The sequence below is a fragment of the Melopsittacus undulatus genome, chromosome 24 (assembly GCF_012275295.1).
Source record: "Melopsittacus undulatus isolate bMelUnd1 chromosome 24, bMelUnd1.mat.Z, whole genome shotgun sequence".
Taxonomy (NCBI): domain Eukaryota; kingdom Metazoa; phylum Chordata; class Aves; order Psittaciformes; family Psittaculidae; genus Melopsittacus; species Melopsittacus undulatus.
Window position 1 is genome coordinate 437,186 of NC_047550.1, and position 18,793 is coordinate 455,978.

Sequence of the window (18,793 nt, forward strand, 5' to 3'; positions counted from 1 at the left end):
TCCCAGTGTCTCCCCGTACATCCCAGTATATCCCAGTACATCCCAGTACCCACCTGAGCTGGTTGTGACCCCCATCCACGCCCCCTCACCGCTCTGCACCAGACACATCAGTGTCCCAGTACATCCCAGTACATCCCATACATCCCAGTACATCCCATTGTCTCCCATACATCCCAGTACATCCCAGTACATCCCAGTACATCCCAGTACCCACCTAGCTGGGTGACCCCATCCATCCCCCTCCCCGCTCTGCCCATACCACATCAGTGTCCCAGTACATCCCAGTACATCCCAGTACATCCCAGTACATCCCAGTACATCCCAGTACCCACCTGAGCTGGGTGACCCCCATCCACGCCCCCTCCCCGCTCTGCACCAGGACCACATCAGTGTCCCCAGTACATCCCAGTACATCCCAGTACATCCCAGTACTCCCAGTACATCCCAGTACATCCCAGTACCCACCTGAGCTGGGTGACCCCCATCCACGCCCCCTCCCCCGCTCTGCACCAGACCACATCAGTGTCCCCAGTACAGCCCAGTACATCCCAGTATATCCCAGTATAACCCAGTACATCCCAGTACATCCAGTACCCACCTGAGCTGGGTGACCCCCATCCAGGCCCCCTCCCCGCTCTGCACCAGACCACGTCAGTGTCCGCAGGCACCGGAGCCCCTCCCGGCTCCATCCCAGCTCCGGGGGGGGCCCTGGCCCCCTCCCCCCGCACGCGGCACCGAACCAGACTGAGGCTCCCGAGCTGCTGATGTGTTCTGGGGGCTCCAGCAGCCACAGACCTGGGGGCAGTGAACAACATTGAACCCCAATTGAACACCATTGAATCCAATTGGAGACCAATTGGGAGACATTGGTGCCCGTTGTAACTCCATTGAATCCCATTGGAGCCCATTGGAGACCATTGAAACTCCATTGAACCCCATTGGACCCCATTGAACCCCATTGGAGACCATTGAGACCTATTGATCCCATTGGGAGCCCATTGAATCCCCTTTGAGACCATTGGAACCCCACTGAATCCCATTGGAGACCATTGAACCCCATTGAATCACATTGGAGCCCATTTTAGCCCATTGAATCCCACTGAACCCATTGAACCCCATTGAATCCCATTGAACTCCATTGAACCCCATTGAATCCTATTGGAGACATTGAACACATTGGAAGCCATTGGGAGCCATTGAATCCCATTGGAGCCCATTGAACCCCATTGAATCCCATTGGAACCCATTGAACCCCATTGAACCCATTGACCCCATTGGAGCCCATTGTACTCCATTGAATCCCATTGGGATCCCATTGACCCCATTGGGAGCCATTGGAACCCCACTGATACCACATGAATCCCATTGGAGCCCATTGAACCCCATTGGAGAACATTGGAACCCCATTGGGGCCCATTTAATCCCCTTGGAGACCATTGGAGCCCATTGGGAGCCATTGAGACCCCACTGAATCCCATTGAATCCCATTGGGAGCCATTGAACCCCATTGAATCCCATTGAACCCCATTGGAAGCCCATTGAATCCCATTGGAGACCATTGGGAGCCCATTGATCCCATTGAACCCCCATTGGGAGCCCATTGGGAGCCATTGAATCCCATTGAACCCCATTGAATCCTATTGGGAGCCATTGAATCCCATTGGAGACCATTGAATCCATTGGGAGCCATTGAGACCCCATTGGGAGCCCATTGAATTCCACTGAATCCCATTGGAACCCATTGAACCCCACTGAACCCTATTGGGAGCCATTGGGAGCCATTGGGACCCCATTGAGCCCCATTGGGAGCCATTGGAAACCCATTGAACATCACTGAACCCCATTGGGACCCCATTGAACCCCATTGGGAGCCATTAAACCCCATTGGGACCCAGTGAGAACTCCATTGAAACCCCACTGGGTCCCCATTGACATCCATTGAACTCCATTGGGAGCCACTGAACCCCATTGAATCCCATTGAACACCATTGAATCCCATTGGGACCCATTGGGAGCCATTGACATCCATTGGGACCCACTGAGAACCAATGGGACCCATTGAACCCCACTGAGACCCACTGGGACCCAGTGGGACCCATTGAACCCCATTGAACTCCACTGAATCCCATTAAGACCCCATTGAACATCATTGAAACCACATTGGGACCCACTGAACCCCATTGGGACCCATTGATACCCATTTGGGACCCATTGAACCCCCATTGACCCCCACTGAACCCCACTGAACCCCATTGACCCCCATTGATCCCCATTACCCCCATAGACCCCATTGCCCCCATCACCACAGCACAGGGGTCCCGGGGCCGTGGGAACGGAAGCATGGGGGGTCACGACCTCCCCCCCCCCCATTCCCATGGGACCCTTCGGCATTCCCGGTATGTGCAGGGGGGGGGGGGGGAGGGATCAAGAATCCCCCTGGACCCCCCCCACTCATCCCCGGACCCCCCATCCCCCCCCCCCCATCATCCTGACCCCCCCTCCCGTTATCCAGACCCCCCCCCTTCATCCTCCACCCCTCTCCCAACCCCCCCCCCCTTGATCCCACCCCCCCTGTTATCCCGGACGCCCCCATTCCAACCTCCCCCATTATCCTGACCCCCCAATCCTAATCCCACTTTATCCCAACCTCCCCCCCCCCGTTATCCAGGACCCCCCCCTTCATCCTCCACCCCTATCCCAACCCCCTCCCCCTTGATCCCACCCCCCCGTTATCCCGGACCCTGCCATCCCCATCCCAACCCCTACATCCCAACCCCCCCTTGATCCCACCCCCCTCCCCGTTATCCCATTCCCCCCCATCCCAATCCCCCCCCCTTCATCCTGGACGCCCCCATCCCAACCCCCCCCTTGATCCCAATCCCACCCCCCCCCAACATCACCCTGACTCCCCCATCCCCCCCCATCCCACACCCCCCCCGTTATCCCGGACCCCCCCATCCCAATCCCCATCCCAACCCCCCCATCCCAAACCCCCCCCCTTGATCCCACCCCTCCCGTTATCCCAGACCCCCCCATCCCAATCCCAACCCCTTCATCCCACCCCCCCCATCCCAACCCCCCCCCCCTTATCCCGCATCCCCCCCATCCCAACCCCCCCGTTATCCCGACCCCCCCCCATCCCAATCCCCATCCCAACCCCTCCCCTTGATCCCTCCCCCCCATCCCAATCCCCCCCCGTTATCCCAGACCCCCCATCCCATCCCCCCCCTTGATCCCCCCCCCCCCTTTCCCCCCTCCCCCCCGTTATCCCGTCCCCCCCCCCCCGCACTGACCGGTCGTTCCCGTTCCCGTTCCCGTTCCCGTTCCCGTTCCCGTTCCCAGCGCAGCCGCCGCCAGAAGCGCCACGAGCGCCGGGACCCCCATGACCCCCCCGGGGGGGGGAACGGGAATTGGGGGGGGGGGGAGGGGGGAGGGGGGAGGGGGCAAAGGGAAAAACGGGATCGGGAATAGAGGGAAAAGTTTGTGTCGGGACTGAGCGACCGCACCCGAGGGGGGGGGGGGGGGGGGGGGGGGGGGGGGCGGGATCGGGATGGGGATGGGATGGGAATGGGATGGGAATGGGATGGGAATGGGATGGGAATGGGATGGGAATGGGATCGGGAATGGGATGGGATGGGATGGGAATGGGATGGGGATGGGATGGGGATGGGGGGGACCCGAATGGGGGATGTGGAAGGGGGAGCCCTAAAGAGGGATCGGGAATGGGAGAGGGGGGAGCCGGAACTGGGAGGGGGAATGGGAGGGGGGGGAGCAAAGCGGGATGGGGACAGGGAATGGGATCGGGAATGGGAATGGGATCTGAATTGGGATCGGGAATGGGATTGGGATCGGAATTGGGATCGGAAATGGGATTGGGATCGGGAATGGGATTGGGAATGGGATTGGGAATGGGATCAGGATCGGGATCGGGGGGGCTGGGATCGGTTCCGGCTCCGGCCGCTTCCTCCCGGCTCATCCCAAAAGGGGAAGCGGCTCCGGCCATGGAGGGGGGGGGTAATGGGGGCTGGGGGTGATGGGGGGGACATAGGGAGCTCTATGGGGTCTATGGTCTATCATAGGGAGCTCTATGGGTGCCATAGGTTGCTCTATGGGGTCTATGGGATGCTATGGGTGCTCTATGGGGTCTATAGGGTGTCACAGCGAGCTCTGTGGGGTGCCATAGGATGCTCTATGGGGTTTATGGGGTGCTATGGGTGTAATAGGGAGCTCTAGGGGTGCCATAGGGTCCTCTATGGGGTGCTATGGGTGTAATAGAGTGCTCTATGGGGTGCTCTGTGGGTCTATAGGGTGCCATATGGGGTGCCATAGGTCCACCCATGTTCACCCATGTCCGCTATTGTTAACCCATGTGCACCCATGTTAACCCATGTCCACCCATATTAACCCATATTAACCCATGTTAACCCATGTCCACCCATATTAACCCATATTAACCCATGTTAACCCATGTTCACCCATGTTAACCTATATCCACCCATGTTAACCCATGTTCACCCATGTTAACCCATGTCCACCCATGTTAACCCATATCCACCCATGTTAACCCATGTTCACCCATGTTAACCCATATCCACCCATGTTAACCCCATATTAACCCATGTTAACCCATGTCCACCCATGTTAACCCACATCCACCCATGTTAACCCATGTGCACCCATGTTAACCCATATCCACTCCTGTTAACCCATATCCACCCATGTTAACCCATATCCACTCCTGTTAACCCATATCCACCCATATTAACCCATATCCACCCATGCCCACCCATGTTAACCCATATCCACCCATGTTAACCCATGTTAACCCATATCCACCCATGCCCACCCATGTTAACCCATATCCACCCATGTTACCCATGTTAACCCATGTCCACCCATGCCCACCCATGTTAACCCATGCCCACCCATGTTAACCCATATCCACCCATGTTAACCCATATCCACCCATATTAACCCATATCCACCCATGTTACCCATGTTAACCCATGTCCACCCATGTTAACCCATGTCCACCCATGTTAACCCATATCCACCCATGTTAACCCATATCCACCCATATTAACCCATATCCACCCATGTTAACCCATGTTAGCCCATGTTAACCTATATCCACCCATGTTAACCCATGTTAACCCATATCCACCCATGTTAACCCATATCCACCCATGTTAACCCATGTTCACCCATGTTAACCCATGTCCACCCATGTTAACCCATGTTAACCCATATCCACCCATATAAACCCATTCAAGACCCAAATCCCCCCTTTTTCACCCCAAAAAGAGCCTCAGGCTGCAAAACATCACCACTTTATGGCCCAGTGACATCATCGGGGGGGGGGGAGGGGGGGGGGAAATCAGGGCCCAACCCCCCCCCCCAACCCCCCCCCCAACCCAGTGCAATAAATAACATGTACCCCCCCCCCATTGGGGGGCATTGGGGACCCCCCCCATAATGGTACAACCCAACCCCCCCCATGGGGTTATTGGGGGGGGCTGCATCCGGATGGAGCAAGGAAAGGGGGGGGGGGGATCCCAATGGGAATCCTGGAGTGATCCTGGATGGGGGGGGGCGGCAGGGCGGAAACACCTGCAATGGGAAATGGGGAGAAAAAGGGGGAAAAAGGGTTTTTAGGGTATTTTTTGGGCTATTTTGGGGTATTTGGGGCTGTTTTGGGCCATTTTTTGGTGCATTTTGGGTCCGTTTGGGTCAGTTTTGGGTCATTTTGGGTCCCTTCTGGGTTCGTTTTGGGTCTATTTGGGGCCATTTTGGGTCAGTTTGTGGACTGTTTTTCGGTCGGGTTTGGGTCCATTTTCAATCATTCTGGGTCAGTTCGGGTCCATTTTGATCATTTTGGGTCCCTTTTGGATCAGTTTTGGCCATTTTGTGTCAGTTTGGGTCCGTTTTGGGCCATTTTTGTGTCAGTTTGAGACAATTTGGGTCCATTTTGGGTCAGTTCGAGTCAATTTGGGTCCATTTTGGGGCATTTCAGGTCCATTTGGGTCCATTTTGGGTCAGTTCGGGTCAATTTGGGCCACTTTTGGGTCCATTTTGGGTCAGTTCGGGTCCATTTGGGTCCATTTTTGGGTCCGTTTGGGTCAATTTGGTTCCATTTTGGGTCAGTTCGGGTCCATTTGGGCCATTTCCGGTCAGTTTTAGGTACTTTCGGTTTCACCCGGGGCCTGTTCCAGGTCCCCTCCCCCCCGCTCACAGGCGCTGTTCCGACCGTTGGGCTCCTCCCCCCCCCCCCCCGCGCGGCTGTTCCGTGTCCCTCCCCCCGCTCACCGCGCTCAGCAGGCGCAGTTCCGGCCGGTGGGGGGCCGCCCCCCCCCGCGGCTGCCGCAGCTGCCTTAGGGACGCGTCCCCAAACTGGATCCCGGATCCCATCCGCTCTGGATCCAGCTCCCCTGGAACAGCAGCGGGTCCAGAACCATCCCAATGGATCCGATATCATCCAATGGGATCCAAACCCATCACATGGATCCAACCACATCCAATGGGATCCCATCCCGGTGATCCCAAACACATCCCAATGGATCCGATCCCATCCCATTGAATCCCAACCCCCATTCCCAATGATCCTGAACCCCATTCCCGGTGATCCCAAACCCATCCCATGGGATCTGAACCCATCCCAGGGGATCCAAACCCCATTCCCGGTGATCCCAAACACATACCATGGGATACAAACCTCATCCCAATGGATCCAAACCCATTCCCAGTGATCCCAAACCTCATCCCATGGATCCGAACTCATCCCAGGGATTCGAACCCATCCCAGGGGATCTGACCCCATCCCAGGGGATCCAAACCTCATCCCATGGGATCTGAACCCATTCCCAATGGATCCGAACCCATCCCAGGGGATCCAAACCCATCCCATTGAATACCAAACCCCATTCCCAATGATCCTAAACCCATTCCATGGGATACAAACCTCATCCCATGGGATCTGAACCCATCCCAGGGGATCCAACCTCATCCAATGGGATTCCAAACCCCATTCCCGGTGATCCCAAACATCATCCCATGGGATCCAACCTCATCCCAGGGGATCTGAACCCATCCCATGGGATCCAAACCTCATTCCCAATGGATCCAAACCCATCCTGTTGGATCCAAACCTCATCCCATTGGATCCCAACCACATTCCCAGTGATCCCAAACACATCCCATGGGATCCAAACCCTTCCCATGGATCCGAACCCATCCCAGGGGACCCAAACCTCATCCCATGGGATCCAAACCTCAACCCATGGGATCCCAAACCCCATTCCCAATGATCCCAAACCCTTCCCATGGATCCGAACCCATCCCACTGGATCCCAACCCCCATCCTATTGGATCCCAACCCCCATTCCCAGGATCCCAAGCCCATCCCATTTGATCCCAATCCCATTCCCAGGATCCCAACCCCATCCCATTAGATCCCATTGGGTCCCCACCCCCATCCCATTGGATCCTGACCCCATTCCCTGTATCCCGACCCCATTCCCAGCTCTCTCACCAGACTCGATCTTGTTGAGGATGCTCCCGCGCACACTTCAGAAAAGCTTCCTCCACATTCTCCCCTGTCAGGGCACTTGTCTCCAGGAACATCAGCTCTGGGAATGCCGGATCAGCCCTGACCCATCCTGATCCCATCCCAATCCCTATCCTGATCCCTATCCTGATCCCAATACTGATCCCAATCCCATCCCGATCCCAATCCTGCACCTGGTCCCAATCCCATCCCAATCCCTATCCTGATCCCAATACTGATCCCAATCCCATCCCAATCCCAATCCCGATCCCAATACTCATCCCAATCCCATCCCGATCCCATCCCAATCCTGATCCCATCCCAATCCCTATCCTGATCCTGATCCCAATCCTGCACCTGGTTCCAATCCCATCCCAATCCCTATCCTGAACCCAATACTGATCCCAATCCCATCCTGATCCCATCCCAATCCCGATCCCATCCCAATCCCTATCCTGATCCTGATCCCAATACTGATCCCAATCCCATCCCAATCCCTATCCTGATCCCAATCCCATCCCAATCCTGATCCTGCATCTGATCCCAATCCCATCCTGATTCCAATCCAGATCCCAATCCAATCCCAATCCTATCCTGATCCCAATCCCATATCATCCCAATGCCCACACCATTCCTGCATGTGATGCCAACCCCATCCCAATCCCAACCTCATCCCCATCCCAATCCTGATCCCAATCCCATTCCAATTCCAATCCAGATCCCAATCCCAATTCCATCCCATCCCGATCCCAACCCCAACCTTGCCCCATCCTGATCTCAGCCCATCCCAACCCTTTCCCATCCCCATCCCATCCCTAACCCACCCTACCCTGACTCTTCCCTATCCCTATCCCAGCCCATCCCAACTGGGAACATCCCAGTCTTGCTTCATCCCAACCCTTTCCCATCCCAACCCCTTCCTATTCCCATCCTCATTCCAAACCCATCCCAAACCTTTCCCATCCCCATCCCCATCCCATCCCCATCCCATCCCCATCCCATTCCAAACCCATCCCAACCCTTTCCCATCCCCATCCCATTCCAAACTCATCCCAACCCTTTCCCATCCCCATCCCAACCCTTTCCCATCCCATCCCCCCCATTCCCAACCGTTTTCCTGGGCAAATCGGGATGCTTCCAGGAACGTCACTTCCCGTTCCGCATCCAGATCCTTCTTATTCCCGCAGAGGATGATGACGATGTTGGGACTCGCCAGGGTCCGAGCATCCGTCAGCCAATTGGTCAGCGCGTTGTAGGTTTCCCGGCTGGAATGGGGTGGGAATGGGGTGGGAATGGGGCCGGGAATGGGGTTGGGAATGGGGCCGGATCCCATAGGATCCAATGGGAGCTTGGGAATCACCTGGTGATGTCGTAGACGAGCAGGGCGCCTGCGGCTCCTCGGTAATAGCTCCTGGTGACGGACCTGGGAATGGGAGAGAGCTGGGATAAGGGGGATGGTAAAGGGATGGGAAAGGGAAGGGAAGGGGAAGGGATGGGAAAGGGATGGGATGAGGATGGGAAGGGGATGGGAAAGGGGATGGGAAAGGGATGGGAAGGGGCAGGGAAGTGAATGAGAAATGAATGGAAAGTGAATGTGAAGAGACAGGGAAGGGGTAGGGAAGTGAATGGGAAGGGATTGGGAAGGGAATGGGAAGGGGCTGGGAAGTGAATGGGAAGTGAATGGGAAATGAATGGGAAGTGAATGAGAAGTGAATGGGAAGTGAATGGGAAGGGAACTGGAAATGAATGGGAAGTGAATGGGAAATGAATGGGAAGTGAATGAGAAGTGAATGGGAAGTGAATGGGAAGTGAATGGGAAGTGAATGAGAAGTGAATGGGAAGTGAATGGGAAGGGAATGGGAAGTGAATGGGAAGTGAATGGGAAGGGAATGGGAAGGGAATGGGAAGGGAATGGGAAGGGAATGGGAAGGGAATGGGAAGTGAATGGGAAGTGAACAGGAAGTGAGTGGGAAGTGAATGGGAAGGGAACTGGAAATGAATGGGAAATGAATGGGAAGGGAGTGGGAAGGGAACAGGGAGTGAATGGAAGTGAATGGGAAGTGAATGGAAGTGAATGGGAAGAGGAAGTAAACGGAAAATGAATGGGAAGTGAATGGGAATGGAACAGGAAGTGAACAGGAAGTGAATAGGAAGTGAATAGGAAGGGAACAGGAAATGAACGGGAAGGGGATGGGAAGTGAACAGGAAATGAATGGGAAGTGAACCGGAAGTGAACCGGAAGGGGACATTCCCGCACCGGAACCGCTCCTGTCCGGCCGTGTCCCAGATCTGCAGTTTCACAGTTTTTCCTCCCACGTTGACGACTTTGGAGCCGAATTCAACTCCGATCGTGTGGTTGGAATCCTGCTTGACTGCAGTCACATGATATACAGCACCGGTCACATGATATACAGCGGCGGTCACGTGATATACAGCGGCGGTCACGTGATATACAGCGGCGGTCACGTGATATACAGCGGTGATCACGTGATATACAGCAGCGATCACGTGATATACAGCGGCGGTCACGTGATATACAGCGGCGGTCACGTGATATACAGCGGTGGTCACATGATATACAGCGGCAGTCACGTGATATACAGCGGCAGTCACATGATATACAGCGGCGGTCACATGATATACAGCGGTGATCACGTGATATACAGCAGTGATCACGTGATATACAGCGGTGGTCACATGATATACAGCAGCGGTCACGTGATATACAGCAGCAGTCACATGATATACAGCAGCGGTCACATGATATACAGCAGCGGTCACGTGATATACAGCAGCGGTCACATGATATACAGCGGTGGTCACGTGATATACAGCGGCGGTCATGTGATATACAGCAGCGGTCACATGGGATACAGCGAAGGTCACATGGGATACTGGGGTATTCCATAGGGATACAGCAGTATTCCCATAGGGATAGTGCAGCATTCCCATAGGGACACTGCGGCATTCCCAAGGGATACTGGGCTATTCCATAGGGATAGTGCAGCATTCCCATAGGGACACTGTGGCATTCCCAAGGGATACCGGGGTATTCCATAGGGATACTGGAGCATTGAGTAGGGATACCATGGTATTCCCATTGGGATACTGTGCCATTCAATAGGGATACTGGGGCATTCCCATCACTATACTGCACCATTCCCATAGGGATACTGCACCATTCCCATTGGGATATTACACCATTCCCATAGGGATACTGCACCATTCCCATTGGGATATGACACCATTCCCATTGGGATACTGCACCATTCCCATGTGGATACCACATCATTCCCATTGGGATACCACATCATTCCCATGTGGATACCACATCATTCCCATTGGGATACCTCCCCAACCCAAATGAACCCCCCCCCCATTGGGAATGACACCAGCCATTCCAGATGCCCTTTCCCACCTCCCAGGCCTCAGATCCCACCGGGAATGCCGCGGCATTCCCAGCTCTCCCCACTCACACTTGTTCTCGATGAACTGGTGCAGGAGGCAGGACTTGCCGGTGCCGGCGCTGCCGATCACCAGGAACTTGAAGAGGAAATCTGGGAATTGCAATGGGATAAATGGAGGCGACGGAATTCCCGGTCCCTTGGGATGCAGGAAAACGGCTCCAAGGGGGGGGGTTGCCATGGAAATGGTCCCATTCACAAAGCCTGCTCCATATGGAGCTCTATAGGGACACACATCCCCTATAGAGCCCTCCCCACTCCATATAGGGCCCCATAGATCCCCTATAGAGACCCATAGATTCCCTATAGACTCTGCCCCACTCCCTATAGAACCCCATAGATCCCCTATAGACCCCACCCCACTCCCCATAGAGCCCCCCCACTCCCTATAGGGCCCCATAGATCCCCTATAGAGCCCCCCCCACTCTCTATAGGGCCCCATAGATGTCCTATAGAGCCCCCCCACTCTCTATAGGGCCCCATAGATCCCCTATAGAGCTCCCCACTCTCTATAGGGCCCCATAGATCTCCCATAGAGCCCCCTATACTCTATATAGGGCCCCATAGATCCCCTATAGAGCCCCCCCACTCTCTATAGGGCCCCATAGATCCCCTATAGACCCCTCCACACTCTCAATAGGGCCCTATAGATCTCTTATAGAGCCCCCTATACTCTCTATAAGGTACCATAGATCCACTATAGAGCCCCCCCACTCCCTATAGGGCCCCATAGATCCCCTATAGAGCCCTCCACACTCCCCATAGGGTCCCATAGATCCCCCATAGAGCCCCCCACACTCCCTATAAGGACCCACAGACCCCCTACAGGGCCCTGCACACCCCCTATAGAATCCCATAGGGCCCAACAGACCCACAGAGACCCCCACACAGTCCCTATAGGGGGACCACATAAACCCCCATAAGGCCCCATAGACCCCCTAAAAGGCCTCACAGACCCCCAATAGGGTCCCTTAGACCCCCTATAGGGCCCCATAGAACCCCTAAAAGGCCCCGTAGACCCCCTATAGGGCCCCAAAGACCCCCTATAGGGCCCCATAGACCCCCATAGGGCCTCATAGACCCCCTAAAAGGCATCATAGACCACCATAGCCACCATAGACCCCCACATAGACCCCCTATAGGGCTCAACAGACCCCCATAGGGCCCAACAGACCCCCATAGGGCCCATAGATGCCCTATAGGGCCCCATAGACCACCCATTGATCCCCTAAAAGACCCCACAGGGCCCCTTAGACCCCCCATAGACCCCCTATAAGGCCCCATAGACACCTATAGAGCCCCATAGACCCCATAGGGCCCCACCGTAGGTCTCGGACATGGCTGGAGCCGCCCGGGCCCGGCCCCGCCGCCGCCGCCTCCGGTCCGTACGGAAGGGAGCGGGCGCAATATGGCGGCGCCCAGCAGAGCCGCTTCCGGGTCTTGTGCGCATGCGCGAGTACCAGGAGATGGGCGTGGCTCCGCCGCTGTACCAGCAAAGGGGCGTGGCCAATGAACAAAGGGGCTGGGTTTATGCAAATAGGAGGCGTGGTCAGGTAGAGGGGGCGTGGCCAGGAAGAGGGGGCGTGGCCAAGGCGCACTCTGCGCTCCCGGGTCCTAAAGTCCACCCCGTACTTCCCATTGACCCTTCCCCAGCCCAAAACGAGCCCCAAAATCCCCCAATTTTACCCCAAAATTACCCCGTTTTCCCCCATTTCCCCCCCCAAGAGGCAAGAACAACAACAAGGGGCACAAGGGGGGGTTTATTGGGAGGGGGGGGGCACAGGCTCCAGGTGCAATGTCTATGGTAGACCCTGGGTACAATGCTCAAGGATGGGGAGGGGCAAAAGTTTGGCTGCCCTGGGGCAAACTTACCTTTGGGGGGGTAAAAGGGGGTTTGGGGGGGCAATAAGGGGGGTTTGGGGGGGTAAAGGGGGCTTGGGGGGTAAAAAGGGGTTTGGGGGGCAAAAGGAGTGGTTTTAGGGTGGTTTGGGGCCATTTTGGGGTGGTTTTGAGATGTTTGGGTTCTCTTTGGGGTGGTTTTGGGGAGCCTGGGGGTAGTTTTGGGGTGTTCTGGGGGTATTTGGAGGGGGTTGGGGGTATTTTGGGGTGTTTCAGGGTTTTTGGGGGGTGATTATGGGTTATTTTTGATGTTTAGGAGGTATTTTGAAGTGGTTTAGGGTATTTTGGAGTATTTTGGGGTATTTTTGTGTTTTGGGGTATTTCGGGCTGTTTCAGGGGTGGTTTTGGGGTAATGGGATGTTTTGGGGGGGTTTTGGTCTGTTTTGGGGGTATTTTGCGGAGATTTGGGGGTATTTTGGGATATTTTCTGGGTGTTTGGGGGCTATTTTGGGGTACTTTGGGGTGTTTCTGGGCTGTTTCAGGGGTATTTTGGGGCATTTCAGGGTCGTTTTGGGGTGTTCTGGGGGTATTTTGGTTTTAGGGCATTTCTGGCTATTTTGGGGTGTTTTTGGGAATATTTTTGGGCTGTTTCGGGGTATTTTGGGCTGTTTTGGGGCTACTTTTGGGTGTTTTGGGGGTAATTTGGGGTGTTTCAGGGTGATTTTGGATGTTTTTTGGGTGTTTCAGGGTATTTTGGGGTGATTTTGGGCTATTTTGGGGTGTTTCAGGGGTATTTTGGGGCTGTTTCAGGGTCACTTCTTGGCGAAGGAGATCTTCATTGCATTGCTCTGGGTGATCTTGAAGCCCTGGAGAGCATCACGGGCAGCACCAGCCTGGACCTCATTGTCGAACTCCACAAAGGCAATGTCATGGCGACCAGGGACCAGCCTCACTTCCTTGAATCCCGGGAATCTGGGATGGGATAAGGTGGGATAATGGGGGGGGGGTCCCGCCATCATCATTGGACCCCCCCCCCTTTGTGTCTGGTACTCACTGGTTGAAGAGCATGGAGAGCATCAGCTCGTTGGTCTCCTCAGGGAGGTTGGTGAGGAAGAGGATGTGGTTGGGGGGGTTCTCTGAGAGCTGTGGGGGGGAAAAGGGGGATCAGAGGGGGAATTGTGGGTACAAAGGGAGGGATTGGGGTGTGGGGAGGAGGAATTTTGGGGGAAAAAGTGGGAATTCTGGCTAAAAACATGGGAATTCTGCCTAAAAACATGGGAATTCTGCCTAAAAACACAGGAATTCTGCCTAAAAACACGAGAATTCTGCCTAAAAACACGAGAATTCTGCCTAAAAACGCAGGAATTCTGCCTAAAAATGCAGGAATTCTGCCTAAAAACGCAGGAATTCTGCCTAAAAATGTGGGAATTCTGCCTAAAAATGTGGGAATTCTGCCTAAAAATGTGAGAATTCTGCCTAAAATGTGGGAATTCTGCCTAAAAATGTGGGAATTCTTCCTAAAATGCAGGAATTCTGCCTAAAATGTGAGAATTCTGCCTAAAACCGCTGGAATTCTGCCTAAAATCGCAGGAATTCTCGCTAAAATTAAAGAATTGCACCTAAAATTGCTGGAATTCTGCCTAAAATTGCAGGAATTCTGCCTGAAATTGAGGAATTGTATCTAAAACACAGGAATTCCACCTAAAAAGCAGGAATTCTGTCTAAAGATGCAGGAATTCTAGTTAAAAAAACACGAATCCTACCTAAAACTGCAGGAATTCTGCCCAAAAAAGCAGGAATTCCACCTAAAAACCAGGAATTCTGCCTAAAAAAGCAGGAATTCCACCTTAAAACCAGGAATTCCCCCCTTCCTAAAGCAGTCATCACCCCAAACATCCACTCAGTACCCAGATTCCATCCTGGATCCCTATGGATTCACCCCCCCCCCCCCCCCCCCCCCCCCTTCCCATTGGAGCCCAGCATTACCTGCTGTGGGGGCATCGCTCCAGGTGGGATCCCCCCGGGAGTCATTCCAGGAGGTGGGATCATCCCAGGTGGGGGCATGTAGGGCGGCTGTCCGGCCATATGATGCATCATGCGGGGGGCTTGGCTCATGGGCGGCATTCCCTATGGGATAATGGGAAGAGGGGGGGTGAGGAGCTTGGAATGCCACACGGGATCCAATCCCATTCCCTATGGGATAACGGGAAGAGGAAGGGGGGGGTGAGGAGCTTGGAATGCCACCCAGGATCCAATCCCATTCCTTATGGGATAACGGGAAGAGGAAGGGGGGGTGAAGAGCTTGGAATTCCACCCGGGATCCAAGCCCATTCCCTATGGGATAATGGGAAGGGAGGGGGTGAAGAGCTTGGAATGCCGCCGGGATCCAATCCCATTCCCTATGGGATAACGGGAAGGGGGGGGGGGTGAAGAGCTTGGAATGCCACCCAGGATCCAATCCCATTCCCTATGGGATAACGGGAAGAGGGGGGGTGAGGAGCTTGGAATGCCACCCAGGATCCAAGCCCATTCCCTATGGGATAATGGGAAGAGGAAGGGGGGGGGTGAAGAGCTTGGAATGCCGCCCAGATCCAATCCCATTCCCTATGGGATAACGGGAAGGGGGGGGTGAGGAGCTTGGAATGCCACCCGGGATCCAAGCCCATTCCCTGTGGGATAACGGGAAGGGGGGGGGGTGAGGAGCTTGGAATGCCACCCAGGATCCAATCCCATTCCCTATGGGATAACGGGAAGAGGAAGGGGGGGATGAAGAGCTTGGAATTCCACCCAGGATCCAATCCCATTCCCTATGGGATAACGGGAAGAGGAAGGGGGGGGTGAGGAGCTTGGAATGCCACCCGGGATCCAAGCCCATTCCCTATGGGATAATGGGAAGAGGAAGGGGGGGGGTGAAGAGCTTGGAATGCCGCCCAGATCCAATCCCATTCCCTATGGGATAACGGGAAGAGGGGGGGGTGAGGAGCTTGGAATGCCGCCTGGATCCAATCCCATTCCCTATGGACGCACAGGAACGCTGCCCTGCACTGGGGCTGCTGCTCCGGCTCCGCTCTTCTTCCCACTGGGAGCTTCCTGCCCTTTGGGTTTCCGCTTCTCCCGCTTCCGATCCCGCTCCACGTAGGTTCCCTTCATCTTGGCAATGATGTCGGAATCCGTCTTGGCATATTGGATGCGCTGTGGGAAAAGTGGGAATGCTGTGGGTAAGGAATTCCCTATTGGGGGGGGTGAGTGGGAATAACATGGGAAAGGGTAGGGAGCCATAGGGAATCATCCCTCAAAGGGCAGGAATCACCTGTGAAAGGAGGGATCCCTGTGGGGAGGGATCCATAGGGAATACTGACGGGAAGAGCTCACCATGGGTTTGGCATAGAAAGGGATGGAGTGCAGGGCTGGGGGATCACCCTGAGCTGAATGGGAACAGCATGGGGAGGGGTCCATAGGGAATTCCCATTGGGAATACCATCGGGAAAGGAATCCCACCATAAGCTTGTTATAGAAGACCCTGCATGGAGTGGAGGGTGATGCTGGGGATGCAATGGGGACCCAATGAAGACGCAACAGGGACCCAATGGGGATGCAATGGGGACACAATGGGAACAGATCCCTATGGAATGCCATCGGGAAGGGCTCACCATGGGCTTGTCGTAGAAGGGAAAGCCCTGCATGGAGCGCAGAGTGATGCTGGGGTTGCAATGGGGCTATAATAGGGATGCAATGGGGACAGATACCTATGGAATCCCGTTGGGAAGGGCTCACCATGGGCTTGCTGTAGAAGGGGAAGCCCTGCATGGAGTGCAGGGTGATGCTGGGGATGCAATGGGGCTGTAATAGGGATGCAATGGAGATGGATCCCTATGGAATCCCATCGGGAAGGGCTCACCATGGGCTTGTCATAGAAGGGGATGCCCTGCATGGAGCGCAGGGTGATGCTGGGGTTGCAATGGGGATGCAATGGGGCTGTAATAGAGATCCTATGGGGACGGATCCCTATGGAATCCCATCGGGAAGGGCTCACCATGAGCTTGTCATAGAAGTGGAAGCCCTGCATGGAGCACTGGGTGATGCTGGGTTTGCAATGGGGATGCAATGGGGTTGCAATGAGGACCCAATGGGGCTGCAATGGGGACACAATGGGGATGAATCCCTATGGAATGCCGTCGGGAAGGGCTCACCATGGGCTTGTCGTAGAAGGGGAAGCCCTGCATGAAGCGCAGGGTGATGCTGGGTTTGCAATGGGGATGCAATGAGGACCCAATGGGGCTGCAATGGGGACACAATGGGGATGAATCCCTATGGAATGCCGTCGGGAAGGGCTCACCATGGGCTTGTCATAGAAGGGGAAGCCCTGCATGGAGCGCAGGGCGCTGGAGGCGCTGCTCAGCTCCTTGAAGATGACGAAGGCCTGGCCCCGGAGCCGCAGGCTTCGTGCCACCAGGATGTCCAGGATCTGCCCAAACTGGGAGAAGATGGCGTAGAGAGACTTCTTCAGCTCTGGGGGGGGACAGAGAGAGGGGGGTTAGAGGGGACTTGGGGGGGATTAAAGGGGTTTGGGGGGGATTAAAGGGGTTTTGGGGGGAATTAAAATGGTTTTGGAGGGATTAAAGGGGTTTTGGGGGGATTAAAGGGGGCTTGGGGGGATTAGAGGGGTTTGGGGGTCTCAGAGGTGTTTCTGGGGGAGATTAAAGAGGTTTTGGGGGGATTAAAGGGGTTTTGGGGGAATTAAAGGGGTTTAGGGGGAATTAAAGGGGTTTTGGAAGGAATTAAAATGGTTTTGGAGGGATTAAAGGGGTTTTGGGGGGATTAAAGGGGGGGTTTTGGTGCCTAAAAGGCTTGAGGGGAGCTCAGAGGAAGTTTTGGGGTGATTAAAGGGGGTTTGGGGGGATTAAAGGGGTTTTTGAGGGGGATTAAAGGGGTTTTGGGGGGACTAAATAGGGTTTTGGGTGCCTAAAAGGCTTGGGGGGGGCTCCGAGGGGGTCTGGGGGTGATTAAAGGTGTTATGGGCGGCATTGAAGGGAGTTTGAGGAGTATCAGAGGGGTTTTTGGGGGGGATAAAAGGGTTTTTAGGTGCCTAAAAGGCTTGGGGGGGGGCTCAGAGGTTTTGGGGAGGGATTAAAGGGGCTTTGGGGGGGGGGGGGGGAAGGAAGCTTTGGTGCCTGAAAGTATTTGGGGGGGGCTCAGATGAGTTTCAGGGGGGATTATTGGGAGTTAGGGGGGGATCAGAGGGGTTTTGGGGTGAACTAAAGGCGTTTTGGTTGGGCTCAGAGGGATTTGGGGGTGAATTAAGGGAGTGTTGGGTGTCCCAGAGGGTTTTTTTGGGGTCTAAGGGGGGTTTGGGCGTGCTTAGAGTGGTTTGAGGGGGATTAAAGGGGTTTAGAGGGGATCAGAGGGGGTTTGGGAAGGAAATAAAGGGGTTTTGGTTGGGCTCAGAGGAGTTTTGGGGTGAATTAAGAGGGTTTTGGGGGTCCCAGAGGTGTTTTTGGGGTGTTTTCGGCCTGTTTCGCCCGTTTCTCACCATCTTTCTTGATCTTCTCGTTGAGGTTGTTGATGTAAATGGTGTGGTTGGGCCGCGGGTCCTGCACCGCCATGACGGGACCCCGGGGCCTGCTGGGGGCATGAGGGGTCAAGGGTGAGTTCCACCCCTTAAACCCCCCTAAAACCCCCCCAAAAACCTTTTATGCACCAAAAAAACCCCATTTTCCACCCCTAAACTCCCCTTTTTACCCCAAAATCCCCCTTTTTTACCCCAAAATCCCCCCTTTTAACCCCCAAAAACCCCTTCACGACCGCACCATACCCGCTCCCGCCTCAGCCACCTCAGCCGCGTGCGCCGCCTCCAGCCAGCCAATCGCCGCGCTCCTCCCTCCCTAAGCCCCTCCCACCGCCGCTTCCCACCAATCACAGCCAAGCCGCCACAGGCCACGCTGACCAA

The 18,793-nt window shown here is 55.1% G+C and overlaps 3 protein-coding genes across 4 annotated transcripts in view; all 3 read right to left on the minus strand.

Moving 5' to 3' along the window:
• LOC117437658 (tyrosine-protein kinase receptor UFO-like) overlaps nucleotides 1-3,413 on the minus strand; it is a 12,370-nt gene extending 8,957 nt beyond the window's left edge. Inside the window, exon 1 of the mRNA XM_034072201.1 lies at nucleotides 3,294-3,413. The gene's annotated coding sequence lies outside the window, so the exon portion shown is untranslated. The remainder of the gene's footprint in view (nucleotides 1-3,293) is intronic.
• Nucleotides 3,414-5,308: 1,895 nt separating this feature from the next.
• On the minus strand, nucleotides 5,309-12,433 carry LOC117437603 (ras-related protein Rab-4B). The gene is given in 10 exon segments (XM_034072114.1): nucleotides 5,309-5,313; nucleotides 5,466-5,610; nucleotides 6,307-6,428; nucleotides 7,529-7,550; nucleotides 7,552-7,625; nucleotides 8,654-8,808; nucleotides 8,904-8,966; nucleotides 9,801-9,915; nucleotides 11,020-11,100; nucleotides 12,331-12,433. Coding segments are annotated over 10 exon segments (798 nt in total). The 5' UTR covers nucleotides 12,347-12,433.
• Nucleotides 12,434-12,939: 506 nt separating this feature from the next.
• Nucleotides 12,940-18,702, minus strand: SNRPA (small nuclear ribonucleoprotein polypeptide A). Of its 2 annotated transcripts, none has more exons than XM_034072140.1 (7): nucleotides 18,659-18,701; nucleotides 18,377-18,468; nucleotides 17,183-17,355; nucleotides 15,874-16,038; nucleotides 14,833-14,973; nucleotides 13,901-13,989; nucleotides 12,940-13,818 (listed from the first exon to the last, which is right to left on the minus strand). In XM_034072140.1, the coding sequence occupies exons 2-7, from the start codon at nucleotides 18,447-18,449 to the stop codon at nucleotides 13,659-13,661; spliced, it is 801 nt and encodes a 266-aa protein (XP_033928031.1). In that variant the 5' UTR covers nucleotides 18,450-18,468; nucleotides 18,659-18,701; the 3' UTR covers nucleotides 12,940-13,658. The 2 variants fall into 2 exon arrangements, with proteins under 2 accessions (XP_033928031.1, XP_033928032.1); XM_034072141.1 differs by having other exon boundaries at nucleotides 13,659-13,818; nucleotides 18,377-18,465; nucleotides 18,659-18,702.
• Between the last annotated feature and the right edge of the window lie 91 nt (nucleotides 18,703-18,793).